General features: G+C 41.6%; 2 protein-coding genes across 6 annotated transcripts in view; one reads left to right on the top strand and one right to left on the bottom strand.

The window, feature by feature from the left end:
• The window catches only part of LOC311520463 (uncharacterized protein), a 46,101-nt gene continuing 20,211 nt past the window's right edge, over window positions 1–25,890 (bottom strand). For 2 of the 3 annotated variants that reach the window (XR_014711602.1, XR_014711603.1), the window contains exon 4: window positions 1–117. Coding sequence is in view for 1 of the 3 variants with exons in the window: in XM_084627919.1 (XP_084484045.1) it covers window positions 23,571–23,635 (65 nt within the window). In the remaining 2 variants the exon portion in view is untranslated. Of the gene's footprint in view, window positions 118–22,233; window positions 23,636–25,890 lie in introns of those variants that run through there. The other variant, XM_084627919.1, reaches the window with a different exon arrangement.
• C1QTNF3 (C1q and TNF related 3) lies at window positions 8–21,721 on the top strand (the record flags this gene model as incomplete). Of its 3 annotated transcripts, none has more annotated exons than XM_084627917.1 (6): window positions 8–141; window positions 6,438–6,549; window positions 10,631–10,785; window positions 14,098–14,227; window positions 15,999–16,098; window positions 19,575–21,720. In XM_084627917.1, the coding sequence occupies 6 exons, from the start codon at window positions 58–60 to the stop codon at window positions 19,732–19,734; spliced, it is 741 nt and encodes a 246-aa protein (XP_084484043.1). In that variant the 3' UTR covers window positions 19,735–21,720. The 3 variants fall into 3 exon arrangements, with proteins under 3 accessions (XP_084484043.1, XP_084484042.1, XP_084484044.1); XM_084627916.1 differs by having other exon boundaries at window positions 58–348; window positions 19,575–21,721; XM_084627918.1 differs by lacking the exon at window positions 8–141 and adding an exon at window positions 521–579.

Genomic DNA, 25,890 nt, shown 5'->3' with positions numbered 1-25,890 from the left:
GCTTCTCCTTCTAAAAGACATTTTCTGGACTCTTGAGAAGTTGTTATTTTGAGTAATATGGCAGTGAAGGATTTCATCACCTGGCATCTGCTGGCTTTGTTTTTAATTCCATTTTGCCTGTGTCAAGATGAATACATGGAGGTGAGCAGAAGATCTAATAAAGCGGTGGCCAAAATATTGCAAAGTCACCACCAGACTGGCCATAAAGGTTCCAGCAGCAGGGAAATTTTGGGACAGCGGAGTCAACTTATAGAGTCGACTATTGATGTTAATAGCACTTCTACAGACCAAAAAGCCCAGAGACCAGAGGTAGATGATGTAGTACAGACTACCTCAGACAGAGTCCAGGTACTCTGAATTAATCTTCTAAGAATAACTTTGAAATCAGATTTTTTCTAAGATTATGACTGATACATTTAAGTAAAGAGGTTTATTAATGCTGCTTATTGGTCTGTATGCTACTGGGTTGCTTCACAGAATCTTTTAATGAACTGGTAAAGCCAGCAGTGGGGTGAGGGCAGTGAGAACACAGCCAGCAGCCCACTGTTCTGAAACTTTGATTCTATGCAATCAGATATGGTGAGATACAGTTTCTCAATTATTGCAGAATATTTTTTTTCTAGCAGACTAAGATTTTATAATCTATTTATGACATTGTTTGCATGTGAAGAAAAATTATGAAATTGGTAAAGAGATGATATTCTGAAGGATACTGTTCGACTGGGAGAAAAAAATCCCAGTTTACTTGAAATGTATGTATAGAAAAAATGTATCCTTTTGAGCTTGAGAAAATAATTTAAAGCACTAGCGAATATTTGCAATGGATAGCCTCTAAGTTGAGTTTTGTTTTGTTTTTAAATCCTGGCAGTAATACTGCATTTGAGACACAAGTAGGTGTGATATAACATGCTGTGTGTGTATTTGCTGCCCTTTTTATTTTAATGGGGAAAAAAGAACTGGAATTAATGCTTCTTAAATTTCCTGTAGAGTTTGCTTTTTTGTTAGGAATTTCGTATGCATTTTATATATTCTAGACATTAGCTCTCAGCAAAGGGAAAATTACCTCACCTGGTCATATGTAAAAACTGCGATCCAGATTTTTTTTTTAAAAAAAGGAAAAATGTTGAAGGGGATAAGATGAAGTTTTATTGAGCAGTAAACAAAATGGAAAGTTTTACATCTGCTCTGGGCTGGAGGTTTTGTTGTCTACTATGTTTTATAGTCAGTAACAAAATGAGAGTTTTATTTCCCCTACTGAATGCAAATGATTGAGTCTTTACATTTCAGTTGATGGTATTATATAATTTTTTTTCAGTCTCAACCCTGGATCCTGAATTCCCAAAAGCAGAAGGAGGCAGATGTGGGATGGATAATAATTGTTTCGTGACAAATAGAAATGAGTTTTGATTTTAAGTAATTGTGATGGGCTTCAGGAATGGAAACAGATCGAGATATGGCAAAACATGCCAATAAGTTCAAAATACAGCAACAACATTTCCTATAGTTAAATAGTTGTACAGCACAGCATATAAACTTTCTTTGTTACAGAACTCCTGTTCTCCCAGCAAAAGCAGGAAAATTTAATTTACACTAAATTGAACTTGTGTCCATAAACAGTATAATCAATGGGGGTATAGTATAATGATCCAGCTAGTGTTTGTGTGTTCCACTTCTTGCGGTTGGATGGAATACTGTGCAACTGTATACCATAGACCCTATGTTGCTAATAATTAAAGAAGATTCTCCTTTAGCTGAAGAGCTAGTGGCCTGTGCTTTAAGAACTGACTTTTAATTTATTTTTAGTAATATATAATTTAATACAAATTTGTTATAATTAACAAAAAAGGCCAAATTCAGCCCTCTGACATATAGTACCATTGAAGTCATTAGGGGATGCATGTATGTCCAAGGATAGAATTTGGCACCACGTATTAAGATGATCTTTACATTTACAGTAATGGAACTACTTATTGAGCAAGAGGGACTCAGCCAATTGGCACACAGTTGACTTGACTGCAGGTCATTCATGTCCACCATTCCTGTGTCTGGAAAATAATCTCCCATGGGCAATGATGCAATCCCAGTTCTTGGCTCACTTAAAACTAGATGAAAGACGAGCAACTGTACAATAGGGGAAATCCAGCATGGAATGGCTGATTTAACATGTCTTTTCCATCACTAGAGACTATGCATTCTCAGGTGGAGAGGAACAAGCTGCTTTTAGGTCCACGCAATTTTGGGATGCTCCAAGGATTTGTATGACCCCCAATGGAAAGCAGAACAGCCAGCAGCTGTTTTCCTTTGAGCAGCTTTGCCACCTGCAGCAGCTGAGAATCCCTGTAGCTGCATATGCCTTTTGGATATTTTGCCCCTAGAATGCCCCCTATGTCTCCAGCTGTTTCATGCAATGACAGTGCCAGGAGAATTCATCCCCCAGATGTCTAAGGAGCTTGTGAAGTGACAAAGAGGGGCCAAAGAGAATAAGCAAGCCCCTCCCTATGCCAAATTTTCCACACTGCTGATAACATACGAGCAATGTAGCATGATTGCCTCAAGCCCTGTAGCTGACAATATGTATGGAACAGATATAGATACAATCTTCTTTCTGTTGCTGCTTCTGCTTGATATACTTAGAATGCTCCTCAACTTACTGGCTTTTTGCTAGTGTTTTTGTTGGTTTATTTATTTATTTTATTTTGCCAGATGAGGTGAATCTAGAAGGAGCTGGAAGGACTTCCATGCCCTTTTATAATGAGGTGTGCTGGCCCTTTAAGCCTAACGGGGGGCAGAAGATCCCATACTAGTGATGGGGGTGTGAGCACAGGCTCAGGAACTGGCCAAAATCGGAGGAGAGGAGGTGATCCTGGGGAATTAGCAGTGGATTGGAAAGATCCCAAGACACTTACTTTAAGGGCTTGGCATCAGGAACCCTGCTGCATCGGGGTGGGGCAGGGCTCCCCTCCCTCCTGGCCAATCAGGAGGAGCTCTCAGAAGGAGAGGCATATATATGCCGCCTTCCCTCTCAGAACAGGACGTGTGCTGACAAAGGAAGGCAAGCAGACCCAGAAAGCTAAGCTTCTGCTGTGAAGAATAAAAGCTCCTCAATCGGCAGGAGCATTGGATTTGGGTACAAGCTATGGGGTTGCTATGATGGATGTTGTATTTGGGACACTAAGGACTATCTTGAATTACTTTGGGCTGCTGACCCATTTTCAGAGCTGATGATTATCTTGAAAAAGACTATATGGGGCTCCCAAGGCACCCTTAAGAGAGGGGACAGGATGGAGGGTGCTGTGGCAACACCTCTAGCTACAAGAGGGAGCCAGCTGAATGTTGTCCCTGCCCCACCCACGTACACCAGTTTGCCCCCTTCTTATTCAGAACAGGACCCATGGTGGCAGGTATTTATTTAACTTCTTGTTTTGGATAGAGTAAAATAAAACCTTAACGAAAGCCAGCAGGAAATGGAAAAATGTCTGTGTCTCCAGTTATAATTGGTCCACAGGTTCAAATTAGAGGAATTTTATTGACTATTTAGCTGCCTCCTAAACTGATAGATTTCCTAGCTGTTAATCTAAGAAAATTCAAGAGTATAATGTTCAGAGATCTAGCAAATATCTTAATTCTAACCTCCTGTCTGTCCTAGGAAATCTGTGTGACAGGTGATTTTCACAAGCCACTGAATTCAATTTTAGGAAAAAATTCCACAGGTTTGCCATGCAATAGAATTTATAAGGACTTTGACAAGTGGGTCTCAATGAATCTTCAGGTCCCATTTTAAGGGTTAGAGAAAGTAGCTTTACATTATTCATCATTCACATTTAAGTCTCAAATCTCCAGACTTTTACTTTAAAACGTGTTCATTTGCACGGAGCTCTGGGTTTCCTCAGATTAAGACAACCTAATCTGAAAATTCTTTATTTTGGGGCACTGAATACAAACAGATTTTTCACTCCTATGTCAAAAGATGTTTAAATCTAACAGGACAAATCTTATGTCAGAACTTGCCCAAGTACTCCACGGAAGTCAACAGGACAACTTTTAAGTCAGCATAGCAGAGTTTGGCCCATTTTAAATGTAATGTCCTGTTGAATTCTCTGAGAGAGAATAATTATATTGCATGAGGATATCAGCAATCTACTATCCCTCTTAAAGCTTGCCTAGGTTGCACACTTCCCTACAGAGTCCCTAGCCTGCAAGCAGAGTCAACACCCCCTGCCCACAACCCCCAGCTCAAATTTAAAGCAACAACTTGCAGTTTTAACAGTTTTCAGTACACTGCATCTCTCTCTCCATTCCTTTCCCCTCAGCTTCTTCTCTCTACTTCTGTCCTAAGACATGAGGCACTCATGGAGTGCTGAAAATGTGATAGAAGTTAGTCACACCAGGCCCTTTTTTTCTCTAATCTTTCTCCCTTTATCCTGTTCTCTACCTTGCCTTTCCTTCTCAGGTACTTTGCATATTTTAATCCTATTGATTAAAATGATATGAGTTAGCAAATGAGTCAGCAGTGGGTTTGTGGAATAGAACCAGGAAAACGTACAGCCATAATTCCAAATGGCTCAGGAAGTTATATTTATCTATAGAGAAACCACCTTTTGCAGTACTGAAATGCAGCCACCTCTTGCGTGGACATAGCAGAGGTTCAACACTGCACACTTACACGTAACTGTTGTTGACAGGAAGTGAAAAATATCATCTCCATCGGAAACTGGAGAGAAATTTAGGTAAACAGACTTCACTGATTCAACCTGAATTTCAGATCCTGGCTCTAACACAACTAGTCTTATAAAAAGGGCCATGGAATCCTTAATGATCTCTAGTGGTCAGAAGAGATTCATGTATCAGACAGCATCTTGCCTGCCCCCTGGCTCAATGCTAAGGTTTGGTTCTGAACTGGGTCAGAGAGAAGAGTTCCACCTACCAAAGAATCACTTACTGAAGTACCTTTTTAAAATTCTTTATGATCTCCCATCTAAATATTGACAAGAAGAGAATTAATAACCAACCAGCCATATGGGAAAAACTAAGGATTCTAGTGACATAAGTCAACTGAACCAGATTTGTGTCATTTGTCACTTTAGTAACAGGATGGAATTTCTTTACGTTACCTCATTGCACATTCATTATTTTTCCAACATAGGATTAATCTGTTTGACGCTATTTTAAAAAAAATTCTGATAGGCTAGCAGAGCATTTGTGTGTTTAGATTACAAATGAGTTTTGCGCTATTTGGAATATCAGTGTCAAATGACCATGTGAATTGCCAGCTTTTTCTGGTTGAAATTCACATAACACACCAAAGTCACTTACTGAAGAACCTGACATGAGCGGGTTGCCAAGTCCACCAATCATTAGTGTATTTGGGCTTCTTTTTTCCGGGGCTGCTATTCTTTCAAGTTGCAGATTGTGGGTTTGGGGCTTATTTTCCGGAAAGAAAAAGGAGGAGCTCAACTTCAACTAATTTATCACAATCCTTGTAATTTTACTGAATTAATATGAATATCGATATGAGAACCCTTTGCAGTTATGAAATCTACCAGTCTGTGAATGTGAAGCCACTTGTGTATGCATAAAATAAATTGGAATTCCTTTGGGATGAAAAGCACTATAAAAATATACGGTGTTATCAAACTTTCTTATACAATAAATGTTGCTGTATATAACTCATGCTAAGTATATTTTCACTGATACATTGTTGCACTCATCATATGAATAACATATTGTATAAGATTTCCATCATGACATACACACACAGAGTATAACAAAATGCCCCAAATGTTATCTTTCCATCTGAGGTTTAGATTTTCAGATGCGCCTGCGTACTCTTGCACATGCCTGACTCACATACTTGCAACTCCTTATTTAGCCAGGTACATCCTTTTCCTGCACACTTCTCATGCAGGAATTCGAGTTTGCACATGTGCACTTTCGCGCACATAGTTCTGAAAATCCAGCCTCCTATTGTTTCAGATTTAGTAGAGTAAGTTCTCCACATTGAAGCCTAAGGCCCCAGTTCTGCAGTTCTTCGCATACAGGCTAGCATTCCCACACCAAGGGCCACTGAAGTCTATGAGAATTCATGTCCGCATTGTAGTTTGCCTGCATACAGCAAAATACATGATTGGAGACCAAGTTTAAAAGTTCTACCGTTTTAAATTACTTGATCTTATTCATTTAAGAATGATTTTTCAGATGGGGAAACTGATATAAAATGATGTTGTAACTCAAGAACAACTGAAAAAATTTCAAAACCAACCTCTTTAGGGAGAGGCCAGACACGGAAGATTTCAGTCTCAAAGGAGAAATGTTCAGAAAGCTTGTAAGCATGTACAAGCAGGGGGCTATAGTGGAGACCCTGCTACCAAGATGCAGATGTATGTATAGCAAATACACTCTATGAATGGTTTATTTAAAACCTATGTTTTTGCACTCAGCCCCCTCAAAGTGGACCTCAACAGCCAGACTGCAGTAGCTGCTGCCGTGGAGAATTTGGATTCCGAGGCTATCAAGGGCCACCAGGACCTCCAGGGCCTGCTGGAATGCCAGGTAAAAATGTCACTCTGATGGACTTCTGATCAGTCTAACTGCAGATTGCAAGCTGTGAAAATCAGAGATTGGCCCAAGCAAGCAGCTGAGCTTGGATATGGATTTGGATCCAGATCCAAACTTTCTCATAACTTGCGTGGGGATTTGGAGTCAGGTTTTAGGTTCCAATCTAATCAAAACCAATTGCTAATAAAATTAATCTCTAATGGATCTATCATTAATTAAAGTGTTGTGTTTCTTATAGCTCGTAGGCCAAATTCTGCTCTTTGTTATATGAGTGACACTTCCACTGAAATTAAGGGGATGTGCCCTGTGGTGGATATTGCTTTTGTTTTCTTTGTTTTGCAAATGATGATTTGTAAATTTCTGCCTCAGATGTGCTAAATTTACAAAGGAGACACACTTGCACTGTACTCTCCCATGGAAAACTCACTTTTGTTTTTTCTTTCTTGTCTGTCTTAATGAAAAATAAAAACCAGTTTGACAGCCAGATTATGATTTCGCTTGTGCATAGAAAAACCCAGCACTCTAGTAATGAGCAGAATTTGGTGCAGTGTTTGTATGTGTGTGGGTATGAAAAGAGAGGGAGCTATATGGAAGGGGAAACAGTGATTAGTCAGTGGGTTTAGATTTGCTTGAGCAATTATCTTCATTAAGATGATTTATAACACAGTTGTGGGACATATAGGAGTGTGTCACAGTCTGGGCAGCTTGCCTCAACAACCTGGCTTTTTTCTTTTTAATTACTCATTCACTACTTTCATTCTTTCTGTCTCTTTCTACACGTTACTGACAGTAACGCTGGTTCTGGTATCTCTATTAAATATTTCTTTAAATGGGTTGTTGATATTCTGGTGGTAGCAGTTTCCAGTAATGGTGAGGTGTGTGTTTGTTTAAGCAGCTGTGGCTGGCAAAAATGTAAAAAATAATGTTACTTTGAAATTTTTTGGCATTGGCCTGTTGTAAATAAGATTTATTATGTGAATCAGCCATCAACCCTTTACTCTACATATATAACTCTACAGACATAGGGGAACTGTCATGGTGAGGCCTGTCATACAGAAACATAACTTTGTATTTAGGGAAAGTAAAGTCATAAAGATTTGGCAGCTTAGAAAATGGTACAATGTTTTGCATTACATCCCTCTCCCCCACCCCCAGTTAACAGTGCCAGTCAGTATACTGCAAATACACAGGATTATATTTTGCAATATGGACCTATTTCTGCCCTTGTCTAATGTGAAATTATAGCTTGGCCAAATTCAGTGCTGATTTGCAGACAATCACACCAGCTAGATCAGTGTGGTTGCATGATATTAGCACAGAATCTGACCATTTGGCTTCTGTGGGGGTTGGACCTATATGACTAAAAGAAGACCCTATGGGGTCAGACTCAGTGTTGACTTACAACACATCCTATGCAATCCTAACTGGAGTCACTGTATCTGTGCTGGTGTTTCACGCAGCCTTATCCACTGTAATCACAGAACTACAACCACAGAGATTTGATTATAAGATGCATAAATTAATTAAATTAACTGGAAAGGGACAGTCCAGTTGTTTGGGTGTTATAGTAGGACTTGGGAGAGCTAGGTTCCAGTCTCTATTCCATCAGACTTCCTTTGTGACCTTGGGCACATCACTTAGCTATTCTGTGTTTTAGTTCTTCATATGTAGAATGAGGATAATAATATTTCCCTGCCTCACAGAGGTGTTGTGAGGATAATTATACTAAAGATTGTGATTCACTCAGATACTACAGCAGCGGTCCCCAAACTTTTGAACCAGGGTGGGGAGCGTGGCCACGGCTAGGGGGAGTGGGTGGAGGGGCCTGGGAAGACACAGACACGATTAAGGGGGCTGAGGCTGGGGCTGTAGCTGTGGGTGGGTCTGGGGCCAGGAGCAGGGCTGTGGCCAGGGGCCAAGGCTGGGAGTGAGGGCGGGAGCGGAGCTGCAGCCAGGCTGCAGTGGGATCCAGCAGCTGGGCCTGTGGCCTTGTGCAGCTCTGCTCCCAGACTCACTCCCAGCCTCAGTCCCGGGCTGAGAACAGAGCTGCAGCCAGTGGCTGAGACTGGGGGCTGGTGCGGGGCCAGGAGCAGAGCTGCACTGAGGCTGGGGACAGGGCCAGGGCCAGGGCTGGGAGCCAGGGATGTGGCTGGGGGTGGGGCCAGAGCAGAGCTGGGGGCGGGGAGGGGCTGGGTGACACTCCCTCACCGCCCCCGTGGGGGCTGGTGTGGGCCCTACCGCACATTCTTCCTCTCCCCCCTAGGGAGGTGCGTCCCACTGTTTGGGGACCTCTGTACTACAGCAGTAGGGTCCATATAAGTATCTTACTGACATTAAAGGGTAATGCTATATGCAGTGTTGTAGCCATGTTCATTCCAGAATATAAGAGAGACAAGGTGACTGAGGTAATATCTTTTACGGGACCAATTTATGTTGGTGAGAGACAAGCCTTAGAGCCACACAGAGCTCTTCTTCAGGTCTGGGAAAGGAACTCAGAGTGTCACAGCTAAATACAAGGTGGAACAGATGTTTAGCCTAAGTAGTTAACACATATTCCAAGGGACCATTCAAGGTGGGGGGGAGGGGGAGGAAGAAGAGGGGGGAAAAGGCTGGGGGGAGGGGTTAATGAGTTATAGATTATAGTAATAAGCCATACATTCAGTCCATGATTTTTAGGAGCCAGCACAATTATGAATTTAAGCTCCCAGGCTCATCATTTGAAGGTGCTGTGCAGGGGTCATGAATGCTGGTCTACAAGGTTCTCAGAAGCTAGTAAGTTCCAACCTGCCAGCCAGTGATGTGCTAACAGGTGCCAGAATAGAAGCTGAACTCTGACAAAGGACTCCAGTCCTGGGATCTGATTAGTGGAACACATGGGGGTCTTGATTGGTTTCCCTCCCCACACCTTCCATTTAAATCAATAATAGGAACAGGAAGTTCTCCGTGGATCTGGGTTTCCCCTGCCTAGGACTGCTTCCCCAGCAAACCTGCTCCCAGTGCCTGCTGCTGACCTCCTGGTAACGTGACTCTGCCTGCCTCCTGGCTGTCGGTTTTACTCTCTGGCCTGTCTTGGACTCTGACCTCCTGGTCTCTGATCCGTCTGACTCCTCCTCTGACCATTAGGTTAGATTGCCCATGTCCCAATTGTGACAGCAGGTTTCCTTTTAGGATGAGGACAGAGAGGTCAGATATAGAGTGATTGCTTTGTGAAAAGCGTTTATCCACAGATATGGTGTTTTTGTCTTGCTTTCTTGTCAGTTGCCATAGATGGTTCGGTTGCTCAGTATACCAGCAATTTCTCCAGTAAATATTGGGAAGTGTAGGGTATTGTTACAAATAGCAGTTACTGTGTATGTAAGGGGGACTGTTATCATTATGAAATTGAATCAGCAGAGTTTCATCATGGATCCTTTGCCTTTTCCTACACTTATCTAAAGTAACGTAAGCAGCTTTTTCAAACCTAACTAGTCACCCATAGACTGAAACAGACAGAATTGGCTGCATTAGCTGGCCTGTGAAAAATTCCCCAAAGACCACCTAATTCTTTGCCCAAATCACTTCTGATTGTGTTGACGCATTTGAAGGCTATTAAGCTGCTTTTCGGGGTTACTTTGAGGAAAAACACAGCCATTCGAATAGTTCAAAAGGAAAATCAAAACAAATCCAAACTGTTCAGTATACTCAACTACCAAACCACCTTTACTTTTGACAGCCCTGCAACACTCTGTTCCCTAGCAGTCCCCAGGTCCCTTACTATTAAGAGCTAGCACCAAAATCAAGCAATGGCCTGAGAAGTCTGCATTTTATACACCAGCACCTAGGTCACATGATCCTTATTCCTTAAAGATATTTGCACTTCCTTTTTAAAAGTCCCCCGCCAAAATCCTAAAATCTCTTAAGTACACCAGGTTAGCCCCATAGCCATTTTTTATTCCTTGGTATCTAAACATGGGTCTTATACTGAAAAGAAGTTTTGTTATAGAGCTGGGGTGGGAAGGGAAGCACCTTGTCACAGATATGATTTGAGAGAGAGAGAGATTATTTGAACTGACCAGAAAGCTTTGATTATTTAAAGGAAATCATGGAAACAATGGAAATAATGGAGCACCTGGCAATGAAGGAGCCAAAGGTGACAAAGGAGACAAAGGAGACCTGGGACCAAGGGGAGATCGTGGCCATCATGGACCAAAAGGAGAGAAGGGTTACCCTGGGATTCCACCGGAGCTTCAGGTACATGTGTTTTACAGTGTAGTTTTCTTTCCCCTCTCAAAGACAGCACCCAATTACCACAATACAATTATAGATCAAGCCCACACGTAACTGAACAACAAGAAGCATGGTGTGATATACACACTATTTGTCATTATTAAGAAACATGTCCTACAAGTATTGCCAGAGTCATCCTGAAAAAGTGTTGCCAGGTCATGATCTATCTTTATTGTAAAAAGCAAACAGAGAAATATGTTTTGGACAGAGGATAAACCCCTCCAACTGGAATACCTCTTTATTGCCAGTTTTCAGGTAATGTGCACATGATGAAAGAACAGTAAATGACACAATCACATTTTTATTAACATGCATCAAATACATATTGGTGTACTTTCTGGTTAAAAAAACAACATCAAGAGGCACCAGAGTCCAGACTTTTACAGTTATTTAGGTGGCTACTCCAGTCAGTGTTTCAAGGCATAAGGGACAGATATTTAAAGGTATTTAAATGTCTAAAGATGCAGTTATGCCCCTAATAGGATTATCAAAAGCCTCTAGTCACTTTTGAAAATCCCACTAAGCACCTATCTGCATCTTTAGGCACCTAAATAGTCCTAAAATTTGGTCCTAAGTGACTTAGGTGACTAAGTTCATTTTCAGAAGTGCCTTAGGAGCCCGAGGGCTTGTGTATATGGAGAAGTGGCATGTGGCAAGTTGGAGTGTAAATCTACAGTGCACCACCATGCCATGCACTGACTGTGTGGACTCTGCTGCTGCACACTAAAAGTTCTCTAGCGCACACTGACCTACTCCTGGAGTAGATCAAAGTGCACTAGGAAACTTTTAGTGTGCAGTAGCAGAGTCCACACACATAGTGGATGGCACACTAGTCACTGTAGATTTACACCTCAGCTTGCTGCACACTAGCTGACCATCTAAATAAGCCCTAAGTCTTGTTGAAAGTCAGTGGGCCTTGGGGCCGAAAATACTTAAGTCACTTTTGAAAATTGGACATAGCTATCTAAATCACCTCGGCCTTGCAGTTCTCAGAGGAGCAATGCCTAAATTCCTTTAAAAATCTGGGCCTTTGTGCCTTAAGAGCATCCCTCATCTTTATGATCCAGTATCACCAAACTGTTTCCTGCAGCATGGCCAGCACAAGACCTGTGCACCACTGAAGGGAGTAAGTAGAATATACAAAAGGAACCCTAGATGCAAACATTCCTGAACTTTGTGGGGGGGGGGGCGGGGGGAGTAGTTTGATGAGTTTACAGACCCGAACTTTGTAATTTGGGCCCATCTTTAATTCAAAGTTATGGTTCCATAACAACCATAACTCAATTATGTTTTTGCATATGCATAAAAGACATGAAAATTAACAGCAAATACACCAGTACTAATTGCTACATATGCGCAGTGTGGTGGCAATAACTTTGAATTTCCTGTAATTAAATTCTCAGTCATAATGTTGCATCAATATAGAGTTCTTGTACTGAATAAAATGCAGCTTAAAAATGTTTCCAAAACTAAGTGGCATTTATTACACAGCAAAATAGCTGGAGAATGCTTTTAAAGATCATTAGCTGGGAAGAATTTTATGGTAGAATGATTTCAAAAACATCCTTGTTACAATTATTTTCCATCTGGGTATTTTTCTAACTTTGAACTTAGCTATCAGAACTGTTACCAATGTATATGTTCTGGTGGTAATTGAAAACGTTGCTGAATAACTGAATATCATGCCATCAGTTTTTACGTCAAATTTCCCCATTGCTTGTAACAAATAGTTTTGCTTAAAAAGTATCAGCCCAATATAGTCTATAGTTTCTCAAACTAGATTATGCTTTGGAATGTTTGAGGGGTATGTAGAGAAGGGAAAAGTGTTCCCATGTATAATGCTTTTAAAACCAGGACTATTTTAAAAGAGAATGAATCCATTTCTGATCTGCTATGTTGAAATGAGACAAGGTGGATGAAAGGCATTATTTTTTGCTTTTCTGGTTAGCTCCAGAAGGACAGATTAGAATTTCAAATGGCATTTTGACAAAAATTAATCCATTGCATAAAATATCATTCTGTAACTACTTCACATCAACACATTAACTTAACTGAGTCCAGTTTTACCAGCTTTCCCACCTATCAAATTCATGCTGGAAAAGGGAAATCAGCCCAAACTGAACCTCTTTGAATTTCTGGTGGGGGCTTAGGATTTCAGTCACTGGATCTGAACCTACTCCTGTGGTTTTGATTCTTTGATTGTGAAGAGGTCTTTTTTCTGGTTCTAGTTCAGCCAAGGTCTCATGAAAACAGCCTTTCCCGTGAGACTTAATGCTAATAATAAATACTTAGCACTTATCTACATGTCTCAAAGCACTTCACAGAAGTTAAGTGTTTTGCTTAGCAAGTTTGTGGCCTTCTAGAACCCAGGTCTCCTAACCCTCAGTCCTATGCCCTGTCCACTGTACCAAGCTGCCTTAAGATCATAGAAACTAAGAGATGGCCTATTTCGCTGCTTAGGCAAAATGGTTTTCTATGGGTCATTTTCTAGTATCTTGTCCAGTGTAGTTTGAAGTGTCCCAAATGAGGGGACATCCACCACTTCCCTTGGAACATTCTTCCACAGCCTAATATATCTGACTGACCATTGTGAAAAACTTCTTGACAATCTAAATTTTCCCTTTTCTGAGTTTCATCCCATTATGTCCATCCAAGCAGTCTGAGCTAGCATGGCAAAGGAAGTTGGAGCAGGTGGTAGAGGATGAAGAATGTTGAACCTTGGACAGTGCAGCTAGAGGGACCCTAATCATACGGCCTCAGAATTGCTTAAGCCATTTCTGATTGGTAGCTGGAAAGACACAATAACATGTATGGGGTTTACTAAGCCTTATTTATGGCTAACACTGAGTTAAAAGCAGTAACTGAATTAAATGGATTTGAGGAACCTAGTCAAGCCAATGTTATCAAGTTTATGCTAAAATACCATACATTACATTATAACTTTTCTATCATATCATTTTAAGCTTTTAAAGTAAAAGTGCAATTGAAAACTAAGACCCTAACCTGCAAACATTTACCCATATGATATGCTTAACTTTATATACACACACATGAATAGTTCTATTGAAGTTAAGGAGCCTAGTCCTTCTGCAATTTGATTCAATAGGAGTTTTGTTACTGGGGTTTAACGGCAGTTGGATCAGACCCTAAAAGAACATCTCTGTAAGGAAAATAAATGTACTGCACATGTCAGGAAAAAGCCTGTAGGTTGTGTTTTTATATTTGTCCTTTTCCTGCTCATTAACCACTGGTTAAATCAGATGTATATTTTTATAGATTGCATTCATGGCTTCTATGGCAACCCATTTCAGCAATCAGAACAGTGGGATAATCTTCAGTAGTGTTGAAACCAATGTTGGAAACTTCTTTGATGTTATGACTGGTAGATTTGGTGCCCCAGTGAATGGTGAGTATTTATAAAGCAAAGTAGTGTAAATTTCGGTCAGAAAAAGTGTCAGATGTTGATTAAAAGAAAAATCTGGTCCCATTAAAATTAAAGGAAGTTTAGCTATTGACTTCACTAGGACTAGAATTTAGCTCCTAGTGCTCTTGGCTTTGCCTCCGTTTGGGGAAGTTAGGAATTCAAGACAAAGTTGAGGGAACTTTAAGTAGTAATTTTTCAAATAAGAGCAACTGTTATCTGACTTCATTGTTATTCAAATCTTTGAGGTGAGTTTTTAAAACATGACTTCGGGGTTTATACATGGGGAAAGATTTATAACCTTAGACTTCCTTTTATCTACAGAACAAGTAGAGCATAGAGGTGGCAGTGCAAATTTTAGCACGCTGTCCCGGCAAGGTGCGTCACCCCTGACCTGGAGGGACAATTTTTAAGAATAAGCACGTAATTTGCTCTCTGTGCCTGGTTCTCATTTGCACTGTGGCCTGGTCTACACACACAAGTTGTACTGTTTTAACTGTACTTGAAAGTGGGTGCAAATCACATTCCCACTCACTGTAAAACTCCTTTACCCTGCCAGAGCTGCAAAAAGTGGCAGTAGTGTACATGAAAATCAGTCCCTCTGGACCTGTTTTGGCTCCGATCCTACAGACACTTATGCACATGTGTAACTTTACTCATAACAGTGTCCCTTAGAGGTTAATGGAGCTAGTCATGTGAGTAAAGTTATGCACCTACTTAAGTGTTTGCAGGATCAGGTCCTTAATCCTTAACTTCTTTTCTACAACCATACAGTGATGTCAGTCATAGTGGGTTCCTGTAGATACCTGTCTCCCTCAAAAGTGAAAGGAGATCACATGTGCAAATCACAAGAATATGGGAATGATTATTAACTGATGATAGTGATTCAGGAATTATTTCTGATGAAGGTATGATGAGGAATTTGAAATTACTTTGGGTCATTTTGCCAGATTGCTGAGTGAAAACAAAATTAACTCTGCAGGACAGTATACACATGGAACCTACCACCCACAGTGGTACACAGAAATCAAGGCTAACTTTTCCAGTCACACCCAGGATTCTGCAGCAATCTCTGCCCAAGCTGAGAGGTCTGCCCAAACAGAGCTCATTGCAGGATTGGGACCATAGCCTCTGAAGTGCTGCATAGCGTACTTTATTTTCCAGGCCATGTCGTTTATTATTGTTGTTTGTTATTTATATCAAGATAGCATCCACAATATAGCTAGGTACTTTCAAACACAGAAAAAGATACAGTCCTTGCCCTGAAGAGCTAAAATCTAAAAAAGACAAAGGGTGAACTAAAGGGACACAATGTACAAACAAAGTGATCAGGGTGATTAGTGCCATGTGTCATGTTTGTCTACATTTTAAAAAAGTATGTTGTGGAGACTGAGTTAAGAGGGGAAAGCAATGAGTTGATAGGAGCAAGGAAGTAGGGAAGGGAAAGGGGGCGGTCATTGGACTGGGTGTTTTAGTAATTTCCTTCTCAGTCTGGGAGGGAAGGCTCTGCCATTTTTAAGTAAATTTATTTAATTGGAACTTGACTTCAGTGATCCCCTGTGCTCAGTGGAGAATCAGATGACTGAATCAAATCTAGGTCTGGCTGAAGTTAAAGGGAAAACTCCCAGTGACTTCACTGAGCCCTGGGTTTGGCAAAATCTCCTCCCTTTTCTAACCCACAAACACATCTGTGGAATGTACCCTACAACTTACTATGTAAAACACACATGCATGGTGCACATGATATCTTTTTTAGGGGTGTATTTCTTCACCTTCAGCATGATGAAACATGAGGATGTGGAGGAAGTGTATGTGTACCTCATGCACAATGGCAATACAGTTTTCAGCTTATATAGGTAAGTTGAGAGGTGTGCTCTTCACCACGCTAGACAGATTTGCATGGATGTCGGTTCTTACTACACATTTTGGAGGGAACATGGTAGTATGAAACACATCAGAAAGAAATAGCCTGTGGAACGTTTGCCTTCCTAGATTCCTAGTTGTGTGTCATTACTAGAGATGTGCCTGAGACTAAAATTCAGTCTTAGTTAGAATTTCCCCACCATTGGGGAAGGAGCTAGTGATTTTGTCACATACACAGAGCCCTGGCAGAGTTCCTCTTTGGCTGGACGTTCCCCAGGCTGTTGTTTGGAATCCACCTCACTGGGCTCCGGGTACTTTAAGCCTCTTGAGTCTGAACAGAGTCCAGGCAGTGCCCCTTCCTGTGGGAGTCTAGGCTAATTCTTGGGGTGCAGTTCCTCTGTTTAGCACCCCCTCTGAAAGCATCCGATGAAGTGGGTTCTAGCCCACGAAAGCTCATGCCCAAATAAATCTGTTAGTCTTTAAGGTGCCACCAGACTCCTTGTTGTCCCTCTGAAAGCTGAGTATCCAAAGTCCAACTGCCTAACCCTTGGGACCAGTGCTGACTCCTCAGGCTTCCTGTAGCACACCCTCTTTCAGAAGGGCAGCCATGTGGGTGCTCTGGGTTTACAATTTAACTCTTTAGGGGCACATGATAGCGAAAGCAAACAGACACACAGACAGACTTTACACCGGATTCTAAACATCTGTACTCTTTATTTAGCAGTATGGAGGATGGGGGAAGCCATCTCCCTGCCTCAAGGGCCTCACCAACTGTGGAGAATTCTTTGGCCTTAGCAAAGTCCTTTGCTGTACCAGGATCCTTCTTCAAAAGCTCATGGATCCTCTTCAGAATCCTTTCCCCCTTTATGGGTCAGCTAGTTTTCTCTCACTTTGGCTGTACCCTTATTTAAACAGCACACCTCTGCTACAAAATCATGCCCCTTTCTCCTGTCTACTGTGTCTACTGTGTCTCTCTGAGTCCTCATGTTTATATGTCACCCTACAAACACCTGGTTTCTTTATTCTGCTGATGGGTACTTTCCTGCTTCAGCCAAGCCCTTTGTTCAAGGCATTTCTACCTGAATAGGCAACCACGAAGATTTAATGTCTGACTATTATCCCTGGTCTGGCAGAGACTGCTACAGTCCCTGTCTGCAAATGGTGAATTCCACATCATGACATCAGCCAGCATTTATACATTGTACATAGACAGATTCTCCAAATGGTCAGTTTTGATCTGGGGTTGTGATCTAATGGTAACATATGGTGATAGCTTAAAATAACAATATTCATCTCAGGTTGATTCTGATGCATGTACAGTACATACCATCTAAACGACAGCCTTACTGAATGTTACAATAAAGCAAGTTATACTAAAGAGAGATGACGTTTCAGCTACAGTGCTATGAAATAGTAAGAAGGCTGAGTGCTGTACATAATGTCATTGCACCACAGGGTGGCTTGGTCACTACCTGGTGTGCCACATTGCATGGCCTCTTTCTAGTCTCTTAACCACAAACACACATGAGCTCATTACCCTTTCAGCACCTGTGTATTTAGTATTCCCTTGCAAAGTATAACAGAGCATATTGCAGGCTTATAGCAGGAGGAGACTTCCATACAACCTTCTCTCCTCAGCCCAGGCTCACCCTCTGAGCTTCCCTCTGCTGCCTGTTCCTCCTCTTTATATCCTCCCAAGTACAGAGCCGATTGCCTCATTAAGCCAACAACTGCCACCCAAGGGTCAGTAATCCTCAACAGAAACTGATTAATTGACTTCAGTTAAGCCTGCACTCTGCCCAGGGCTGCACCAACCTCAGTGACCAGGGTGCTATAAACTGTGCCCTGCAATGTGTGACAGAGAATTTATCTCAGCTAAGCAGATTTCGAAGTCTTTATTTTACTCATGCGATCAGGAATCAAAAGCTCTTGGCTGTATCCAAAAGAACTGACTTTGAGCCCAGTCACTTGTTCATCATATGGTTCAGAATGTGTAGATAGCCAGATATGTGAGAAATGTGTGGATCCTTCTGTGATGCTTCCCTGGGGTACCCAGGGTTGTGAGTCACCTTATTACCCCTCTACCTCCAGCAAAAGGAAGATTTCCTTGTGCTGAACTGAATGTCAGCTCCCAGACACTGCCAGATTGTTAGCCACCCATACAATCTCCTCGGGGCTCTGCAAGCCCTTATGTTGTCTTGCAGGTTAACAATAAGAGCACCCCAATCCTTGAGCCCTCTTTCCCTTGTAGTGTCCACCCCTGTAACCACAGGACACTCACAGAAATTGCCAGGTAAGCTGTCCCCAAAGGAACAGTGCACCCACCAGTTTGTTTAATTCAACTGAGGATCTGCTCCAGTATAACATAAGAGCACTGAGACATACTTATAGTGAAAGCAATAAATTGTTTATTGTCATAAGTTTATTATCAAAGGCTAAGATTTAAGAGCGCGTGAGTGATGACAATGCAAACAGAGATAGTTACCTATAAAACAAAAACATAAAATGTAAACCTGGGTCTCCACTTACCAATGGCTACCTTTCCTGATAAATGAAGTAATTTCCCTCCCAGGATTCAGTCTTTTGCAGAACTAGCTGGTTCTCAGTCAAACCAGGATCCAAGCACTCATGAACCTCCCCTTCTCTTCCCAGTCCTCCCTTAGTGAATAGGTGCCAAAATGTCACACTGCATTCTATTTATATTCTTCAAGGTTCATTCCCCTGTCACCGTCCCCCACCCCCACCCCAGAGAAGAGACAACCGCCAGTACCATCCCTTTCCCCTGTTTACTCCATGTGTAGATTCGACTTTCATGGTGTTGGCTTACAGTGCTTAATTTACATAGCCAACTGCGAGACAACTGAATAAACTTCTTCTGTCTAACTCAACACCTGCTTGTCAACTCTGCCTTGATTTTACCATTTAAAACATAATATACTGAGCAAAACCAGGGCCGGCTCTGGGTTTTTTTTGCCGCCCCAAGCTCAGGTGGGGCTGGGGCTTGCAGGCGGCGCTGGAAGTGGAGGGAGTGATGTCACCTTCTCCAGCGCCTGCAAGGGCTTTACCCCCTCCCCTCCCCAGCCGCGCAGAGAAGCCCCGAGATAAGGGGTGGCACAAGGCACTGCGGCAGCCAGTGCTCAGAGAAGGTGGCACAGCCCCGACTCCCCGGCAGGACTCGCCCTCTCCTCCCCATGTAGTGGCTGGGCCCTGGCAGCTCAGCATCCCGGGGCTGAGGCTTCCCCTTCCCACTGCGGCCAGGGGCGCGGCGCCCTCGCCCCGTCTAAGTGGCGCAGCTCCGAGAGCACAACTGCCCCGAAAAAAAAAGGGATGGGTGGAATGCACGTGCTTGCTTTGCTGGTGCCTGAGCAAAACCATGTGTTTTCTAGGCTCAACATTTTCTTTTAGGTGACTTATTTGATCATTGTTGACCAAAGAAAAGCGTAACTCTTTGTAAAACATTCATTCCTAGCTATGAATCAAAAGGAAAAGCTGACACATCAGGAAACAGTGCGGTGCTAAAACTTGCCAAGGGAGATGAAGTTTGGCTGCGAATGGGGAATGGAGCCCTCCATGGAGATCACCAGCGTTACTCCACCTTTGCTGGGTTTCTTCTTTTTGAAACAAAGTAAAAAAAAAAAAGTGCACTTTTAGGCAGCTTTTTTTTCAAGCTGTTTTCTTTTTTTTCCTGGTCTGTGGCATAACATTTCAACAAGGTAGGATCAGGAAGGCTTATCCTGATGCATTATGTTAGTATTCATGTATCAGAAGTGCTGAACACATTGAGTAAATGACATAGATGTTATTTCTCTGAAGGTACATTGTCACTTGGGTTGCACCTAATGGACCATTACATTGTTTCTATTGGTGGTGGTGGTGGGGGGGGGGACTGGTGGAAAAAAGGGGGAGAAAAGGTTTTAAAGAAATTATTTAGAAAGTGGTTTGGGCAGTTTGACCCAAATTTGGTGTATAGATAGATTTTGTTCAGTATGTCAGGAACTATACAATCCTAAATTCGTAGTCCTTGATTCATTCATTTATTCAGTACTCCATAGAAACTGGCTGTGAATAACTGAGTTGGCTCAATTTTAGGTGAGAGAGGACTTAGAGAAATAGGCTTATACTGAACTAGAAAAACTTTTTCAAATAGAAAAAATGTGGAAAAAAGGTATTTAGGGATTCAGGTAGTTGCCCCACCCTCTTGAACCTTTTTATGATGATGTTGGTGACTTTAGTACAGTTTTCTAGTACGTATTTACCTGCTTTAGGAAGCAATAGTAGGATTTCTTAGCTTAACAGCAGCTCAAGGCAGAGGTTCTTTGGCCTGTGTTATGTAGGAGGTCAGACTAGATAAGCAGTTTTCAACCAGGGGTCCAGTCCAGGGCCCCCTGCGGGGCCACAAGCAGGTTTCAGGGCATCTGCCACGCAGGGCTGGCATTAGACTCATTGGGGCCCATGACAGAAAGCCGAAGCTGCGCTGTGCAGGGCTGAAGCCCGGGGCCCTAAGACCTGCCACCCGGGACTGAAGCCAAAGCCTGAACTTAGCTTCATGGGGTCCCCTGTGGTGTGGGGCCTCAGGCAATTGCCCTTCTTGATACGCCCTAATGCCAGCCCTGGCTTTTATATGCAGAAAAACAGCTGTTGTGGCACAGGTGGGCTGTGGAGTTTTTATAGCATGTTGGGGGAAGTCTCAGAGAGAAAAAGATTTAGATCCCCTGGACTAAATGATCATAATGGTCCTTTCTGGCCTTCCAATCTATGAAACTTGGTATAGCAGGGTACTAGATTTCAGGACTTGGGGCATATTGCCAGAGATGTTTGGGGGTTGGACTAGATGACCTTCTGGGGTCCCTTCCAACCCTGATATTCTATGAGTCTATGTTTGGAATGCTCAAACAGCACCGCCAGCTGGGGAAGCATGTATCTCATAGAGCTCTTAATAGGATGTACATTTTAATACCCTCAAGTTTACTCACCAGCGGAGTGCTACCATTTTCCTCCCAGTTTTTCTGGAAGTTATGCCTTGAAGATCCATCCAGTATTTCAGAAAAGACATTGTGGTATGGCAAACAAGTAGCTACACTAGTACAGTATGTAGCTGATAAATTGAAACTTTAGCTGGTTCAGTAGACCTGGCCACACTAAGCCTGGCTCTGGCCATTTTTGTTATTCCACACTCTTCATGAACATTAACATTTGCCCTCTGTTCTTCAAGTTTACATTACCTGAAATCCTGTGTTGCCATTAACTTTTTATTTTAAAACTTACTAGCAGTTCCAAATGGGCTAACCTAATAATGATGTCTGAATACATGGTTTTTCTGCATGTTCCAGCTCTTCCCCCACATTGATGAAAGGGTAAGCATCTTAACTGGTGATTTGCAACAGATATAAGGTGCCACTTATATATTGCAAACAGGTGGGATTAGCATGAGTGTAAATTCTGAATCCTAGCAATATTTCTTAGAATGTCTTTTATAGGATAGTGATTACCAATACCAGTACAATAGATTAATGCATTTAAAAGTCTGACCTCTGTATTTAAATATCCTTGTACTCATTCCTAGTCTATGTAAACTGCCTTTTTAAAATGGGAAAATATGTTGATACTTGAACAATAAGATCTTCATGATTTTTATTTTTGTGCATCAAACACAGACAAAATATGGATTTTAATTAATCTGATAACTTTAGCTTTTGTCTGTGTATTTAGTGCAGTGTTGTACTAAGAAGAGTTTTCATAATCTAAAACCATATTATTTTAACATAGTATTTTGGTAATATTTTGGCATGCCTTAAAATTTAAAAAAATCATACCACACAATCATATTAATCTTATTCTTTTGGAATAAGTACATTAGGTGCATGTGACATATGGCTAGATCCATTAACTCTCATGGTATGAAAATCCTTTGTGTTTGTTGAAAATTCCATTTCTGGTTGTGTTAAGAATGTTTGCTTACTTTGTTATACATACATTTACCTAATAAAGACTGATAGTCACAAAATTATAATGAGTTATTTACATCTATATTTACTATGTTACATGAAAACAGCCTAAGTACATTAACCTTTAGGAGATAATAGTATATATAGTCTCAGTACATTCTCCTAAGCATTCATTTAGCTTGTGGACTGCACAAAGGCAGTGTTAAAGGTCAAAATAAATTTAAATACCCAATGCCTGATTCTCCATTGCCCTGCATCCTGTATAGTTGTATACACCTGTGCAAAGTGAATGCAAAGTAGGTTTAAAACTATGGGTGTGATACTCATTTACATCAAGGCTACTGATACTGCACTGGCAATGTACATTTACACTCATTTTAAGTCTCATTTACTTTGCCAAAGGGGTGTAAAGTGGCATTAGCGTAAATGAGAATCAAGCCCTACCATTCTGATTTGATATCATTTTACACCAATTTTGCATTTACACGATGGAAAGTGAACAACTAACACAAGGTGCAGGGCAACAGAGAATCAGGTCCCCAAAAGTCTATGACAAACTGTAATATGGAGGCACCGCTTGCAGCTTCATAGTTAAAGTAGAGATGTATTTTTGCACTTTAAGTACGATTCAACTTCTTTGTTATGTATGGAAATCATACAGCACAGAAATGCAGGTCTGGAAGAGGCCTTCTGAGGTCATTTAATTCATCCTCTTGCACTGAGGCAGGCCTAAGTATACCTAGACCATCCCAGATAGGTGTTTGTCTAACCTCTTCTTAAAAACCTCCCCGGTAACCTATTCCAGTGCTTAACTATCCTTATAGCTAGTTTTTCCTAATATCTCTCCTAAATCTCCCTTGCTGCAGATGAAGCCCATTACGTCTGTTCCTACTTTCAGTGGACATAGAGAGGTTTCAGAGTAACAGCCGTGTTAGTCTGTCTTTATGCACGTATGCATCCGTATGCATCCGATGAAGTGAGCTGTAGCTCACGAAAGCTCATGCTCAAATAAATTGGTTAGTCTCTAAGGTGCCACAAGTACTCCTTTTCTTTTTGGACATAGAGAATAATTCATCACAGTCCTGGATGAACCTTTGGTCTGACCCAGTATGGTCATTCTTATGTTTTTATGTTCCTCCTTATAAACAGCTCATAACATATTTGAAGACTGTTATTAGGCCTCTCTCTGTCATCTTTTCTGTAAACTAAACATCCATTTTTTTTAACCATTTCTCATAGGTCAAGTTTTCTAAAACTTTGATCATTTTTGTTGTACTCCTGTGGACTCTCTCTATTTTGCCCACACCTTTTTTAAAGAGTGGTGCCCAAAACTGGATACAATACTCCAGCTGATTCCCCATCAGTGCCAAGTAGAACAGGACAATTACCTCCCATGTCATACATATTACACTTCTGTTAATACTCCCAGAATGATATTAACCTTTTCCACAACTGCATCACATTGTTGGCTCATATTCAATGTTTGATCCAATATAACCCCCAGATCCTTTTCTTCATTACTACCACCTAGTCAACTTTTCCAACTGATATCCAGTGCTTGCATCTCCTTCCAGCTTGGTATCATCTGCAAATTTTATAAACATACTATTCACTCCATTATCCAAGTCATTAATGAAAGAATAATGTCCTCAGCTATATCCTCCCCAAAATTACAGCATATATTTCTTGAATGTTGAGTGGATTTTTGACCATTTACAAGTAAATTGTTAATTTATAAATTAATTTTAAATCAGGTCCTTAAAAAATTTAGCAATTGTCATAAAATTCCCGCCCTCCTCCAACATGATCTTAGCTCAGGCATTATCTCTCCACACAAAAATTGGCAGAGTTGAATCTTGAATAAACCTAGTACAATGGGTAGATTTTTACCTAAATATTTAGCATGAAAGGTAATTCTTCCCATTATTGTTTATACCTAAAATTCTTCTTCAGCAGAGGCTGAATAATAATATGGTCCTTCTGAGAAACTCATGAAGAACTGTCCTCTCTTTCAAAATGGCTGCCAGCTTCCATTGTTCTCAATGGAACTTAGGCCACAAGCTGCCCTTTCCAAAAATGGCCACCATTAATTTACTCCTCACAGTGATCTTTTTTTGCCTCTAGGCAGCATGGGCGGGGGGGGGGAGAGGGTGGGGGATAGTGGTGTACCATCTTCCTTGAAAGCAGCTTGGATACACACCCGTTGAAAGTGGCCATCTTTGCTAAGGGCACCCTGTGGCCTCACTCCCACAGAGTACAATGAGAGATTTGAAGTGAGGTCAGCTTTTAGACTCAGTCCCAATAAGAACAATTGGGTGAAGGTCGCTATTTTGAAGAAGAGCAATTTCTTGGTGAGTTCTTGAAGGAGATTTTGCGCACTCCCTCCTGCTTGTGGAGAAACTTTCAATTTGCAAAAATGGCTATTAATCGTAAATGTATCTTTTAAACATTTAACCACTGTGCCAAATCTACTCAACAGGGATGGCTGGAGGGGGAATTTGGATCAAAGGAGTGTGCAAAGGAATACAGAAGACTGGAGGGAGAGGCAAATTGTATTGTGTGTGCAGGAGAATGTAGGGGGAAGCAAGTGAGAAGGAAAAACTGGGTTGTGCACACCTTATGCTGCTCTGGCAAGACAAAGCAGCTGTAAATTCAGTGTAACTGACCAGTATGCTCTTACTGCTTTGTGTAGGTCCAGAATGGCATAAAACAGCCAAGGCACCTAGGTGAATTTGACCCTAAATGTTAAAATAAAATTGAAAAAAAAGTTAGTTGATGCTTCATGTCTTCAGATCATTAGAAATACCATATAGTAACTTCCTCATTGGGTTTCTTGTTTACTGTTCATGTTTGAAAATTGATCAGCCCCTGAAGGTCTTTGCCACAACTCACTGCCAAATGTCAGGGTGGAGCTCATCCTGACTCTGCTTACACTTGTTTTGGCAATAATTACCCTATCCTTGTACTTTGTGTGTGTGTAAATCACTGATATGTACTCTCAATCTTAACTCCATTTTTATATGTATTTTGTCTTGGAATTTCCTTGTGTTTTTTTTAACTACAATTTTCAAACATGAACAGGAAACAAGAAACCCAATGAGGAAGTTACTATATGGTATTTCTAATGATCTAAGGTTACAGGCTGCTGAACTGAATTCACTTTGGGCCAATGGTGCACCAGCACTGAGGCTCCCCTACTACAAGCTGAAATCACAAAAGAGCTAAAATTACTAAGAGCTGAAATCACTGTTGTGTTAAGTAGGGGGGGCCTGAAGATATATTGTGGAGCAGTTTGTGGGATGGCTGGAGCAGCTCATGGGGGTGGCTGGCAGAGTGGAGCAATTTGTGAGATGGCTGGTGGAGCGCAGCGGAGCCCACGGAGAGGTGAGGCAATCAGCTTCAGACCACGTAAGGTGCCCCTTAACCCCTAATCTCCATCCAGGATGGGAGGTAAAACTCTGCAGATAAACTTTCAAACTCTGGCGCTGCACTGACCAGGGACAGAGACTTTTGGGTTGTTGGACTTTTGGGACTTTGGGGGACTTTTGGGTTGCTGGACTCAAGAACCAAAGGGAAAACATGGCCCAATTTGCTTGGGGTGGGTTTTTGCTCATGGGTTGTGTTATGAATCTTGTTGGTGGTGTTTCCCCAACACAATGCCACATTGTTTCTTTCTGTTATTAAAAGGCTTTTGCTACACTCAGACTCTGTGCTTGCGAGAGGGAAAGTATTGCCTCTGGGAGGTGCCCAGCGGGGGTGGTATATATTTGTCCCAGGTCACTGGGTGGGGGCTCTAGCCTGTTTTGCATTGTGTTAGTGGAATGGAACCCCTAGATCCTG

Source organism: Lepidochelys olivacea, assembly GCF_965140295.1.
Source record: "Lepidochelys olivacea isolate rLepOli2 genome assembly, chromosome: 5".
In the NCBI taxonomy this organism is placed as follows: domain Eukaryota; kingdom Metazoa; phylum Chordata; order Testudines; family Cheloniidae; genus Lepidochelys; species Lepidochelys olivacea.
The sequence above is the reverse complement of the archived record's forward strand: the minus strand, read 5'-3'. Positions and strand labels throughout refer to the sequence as shown.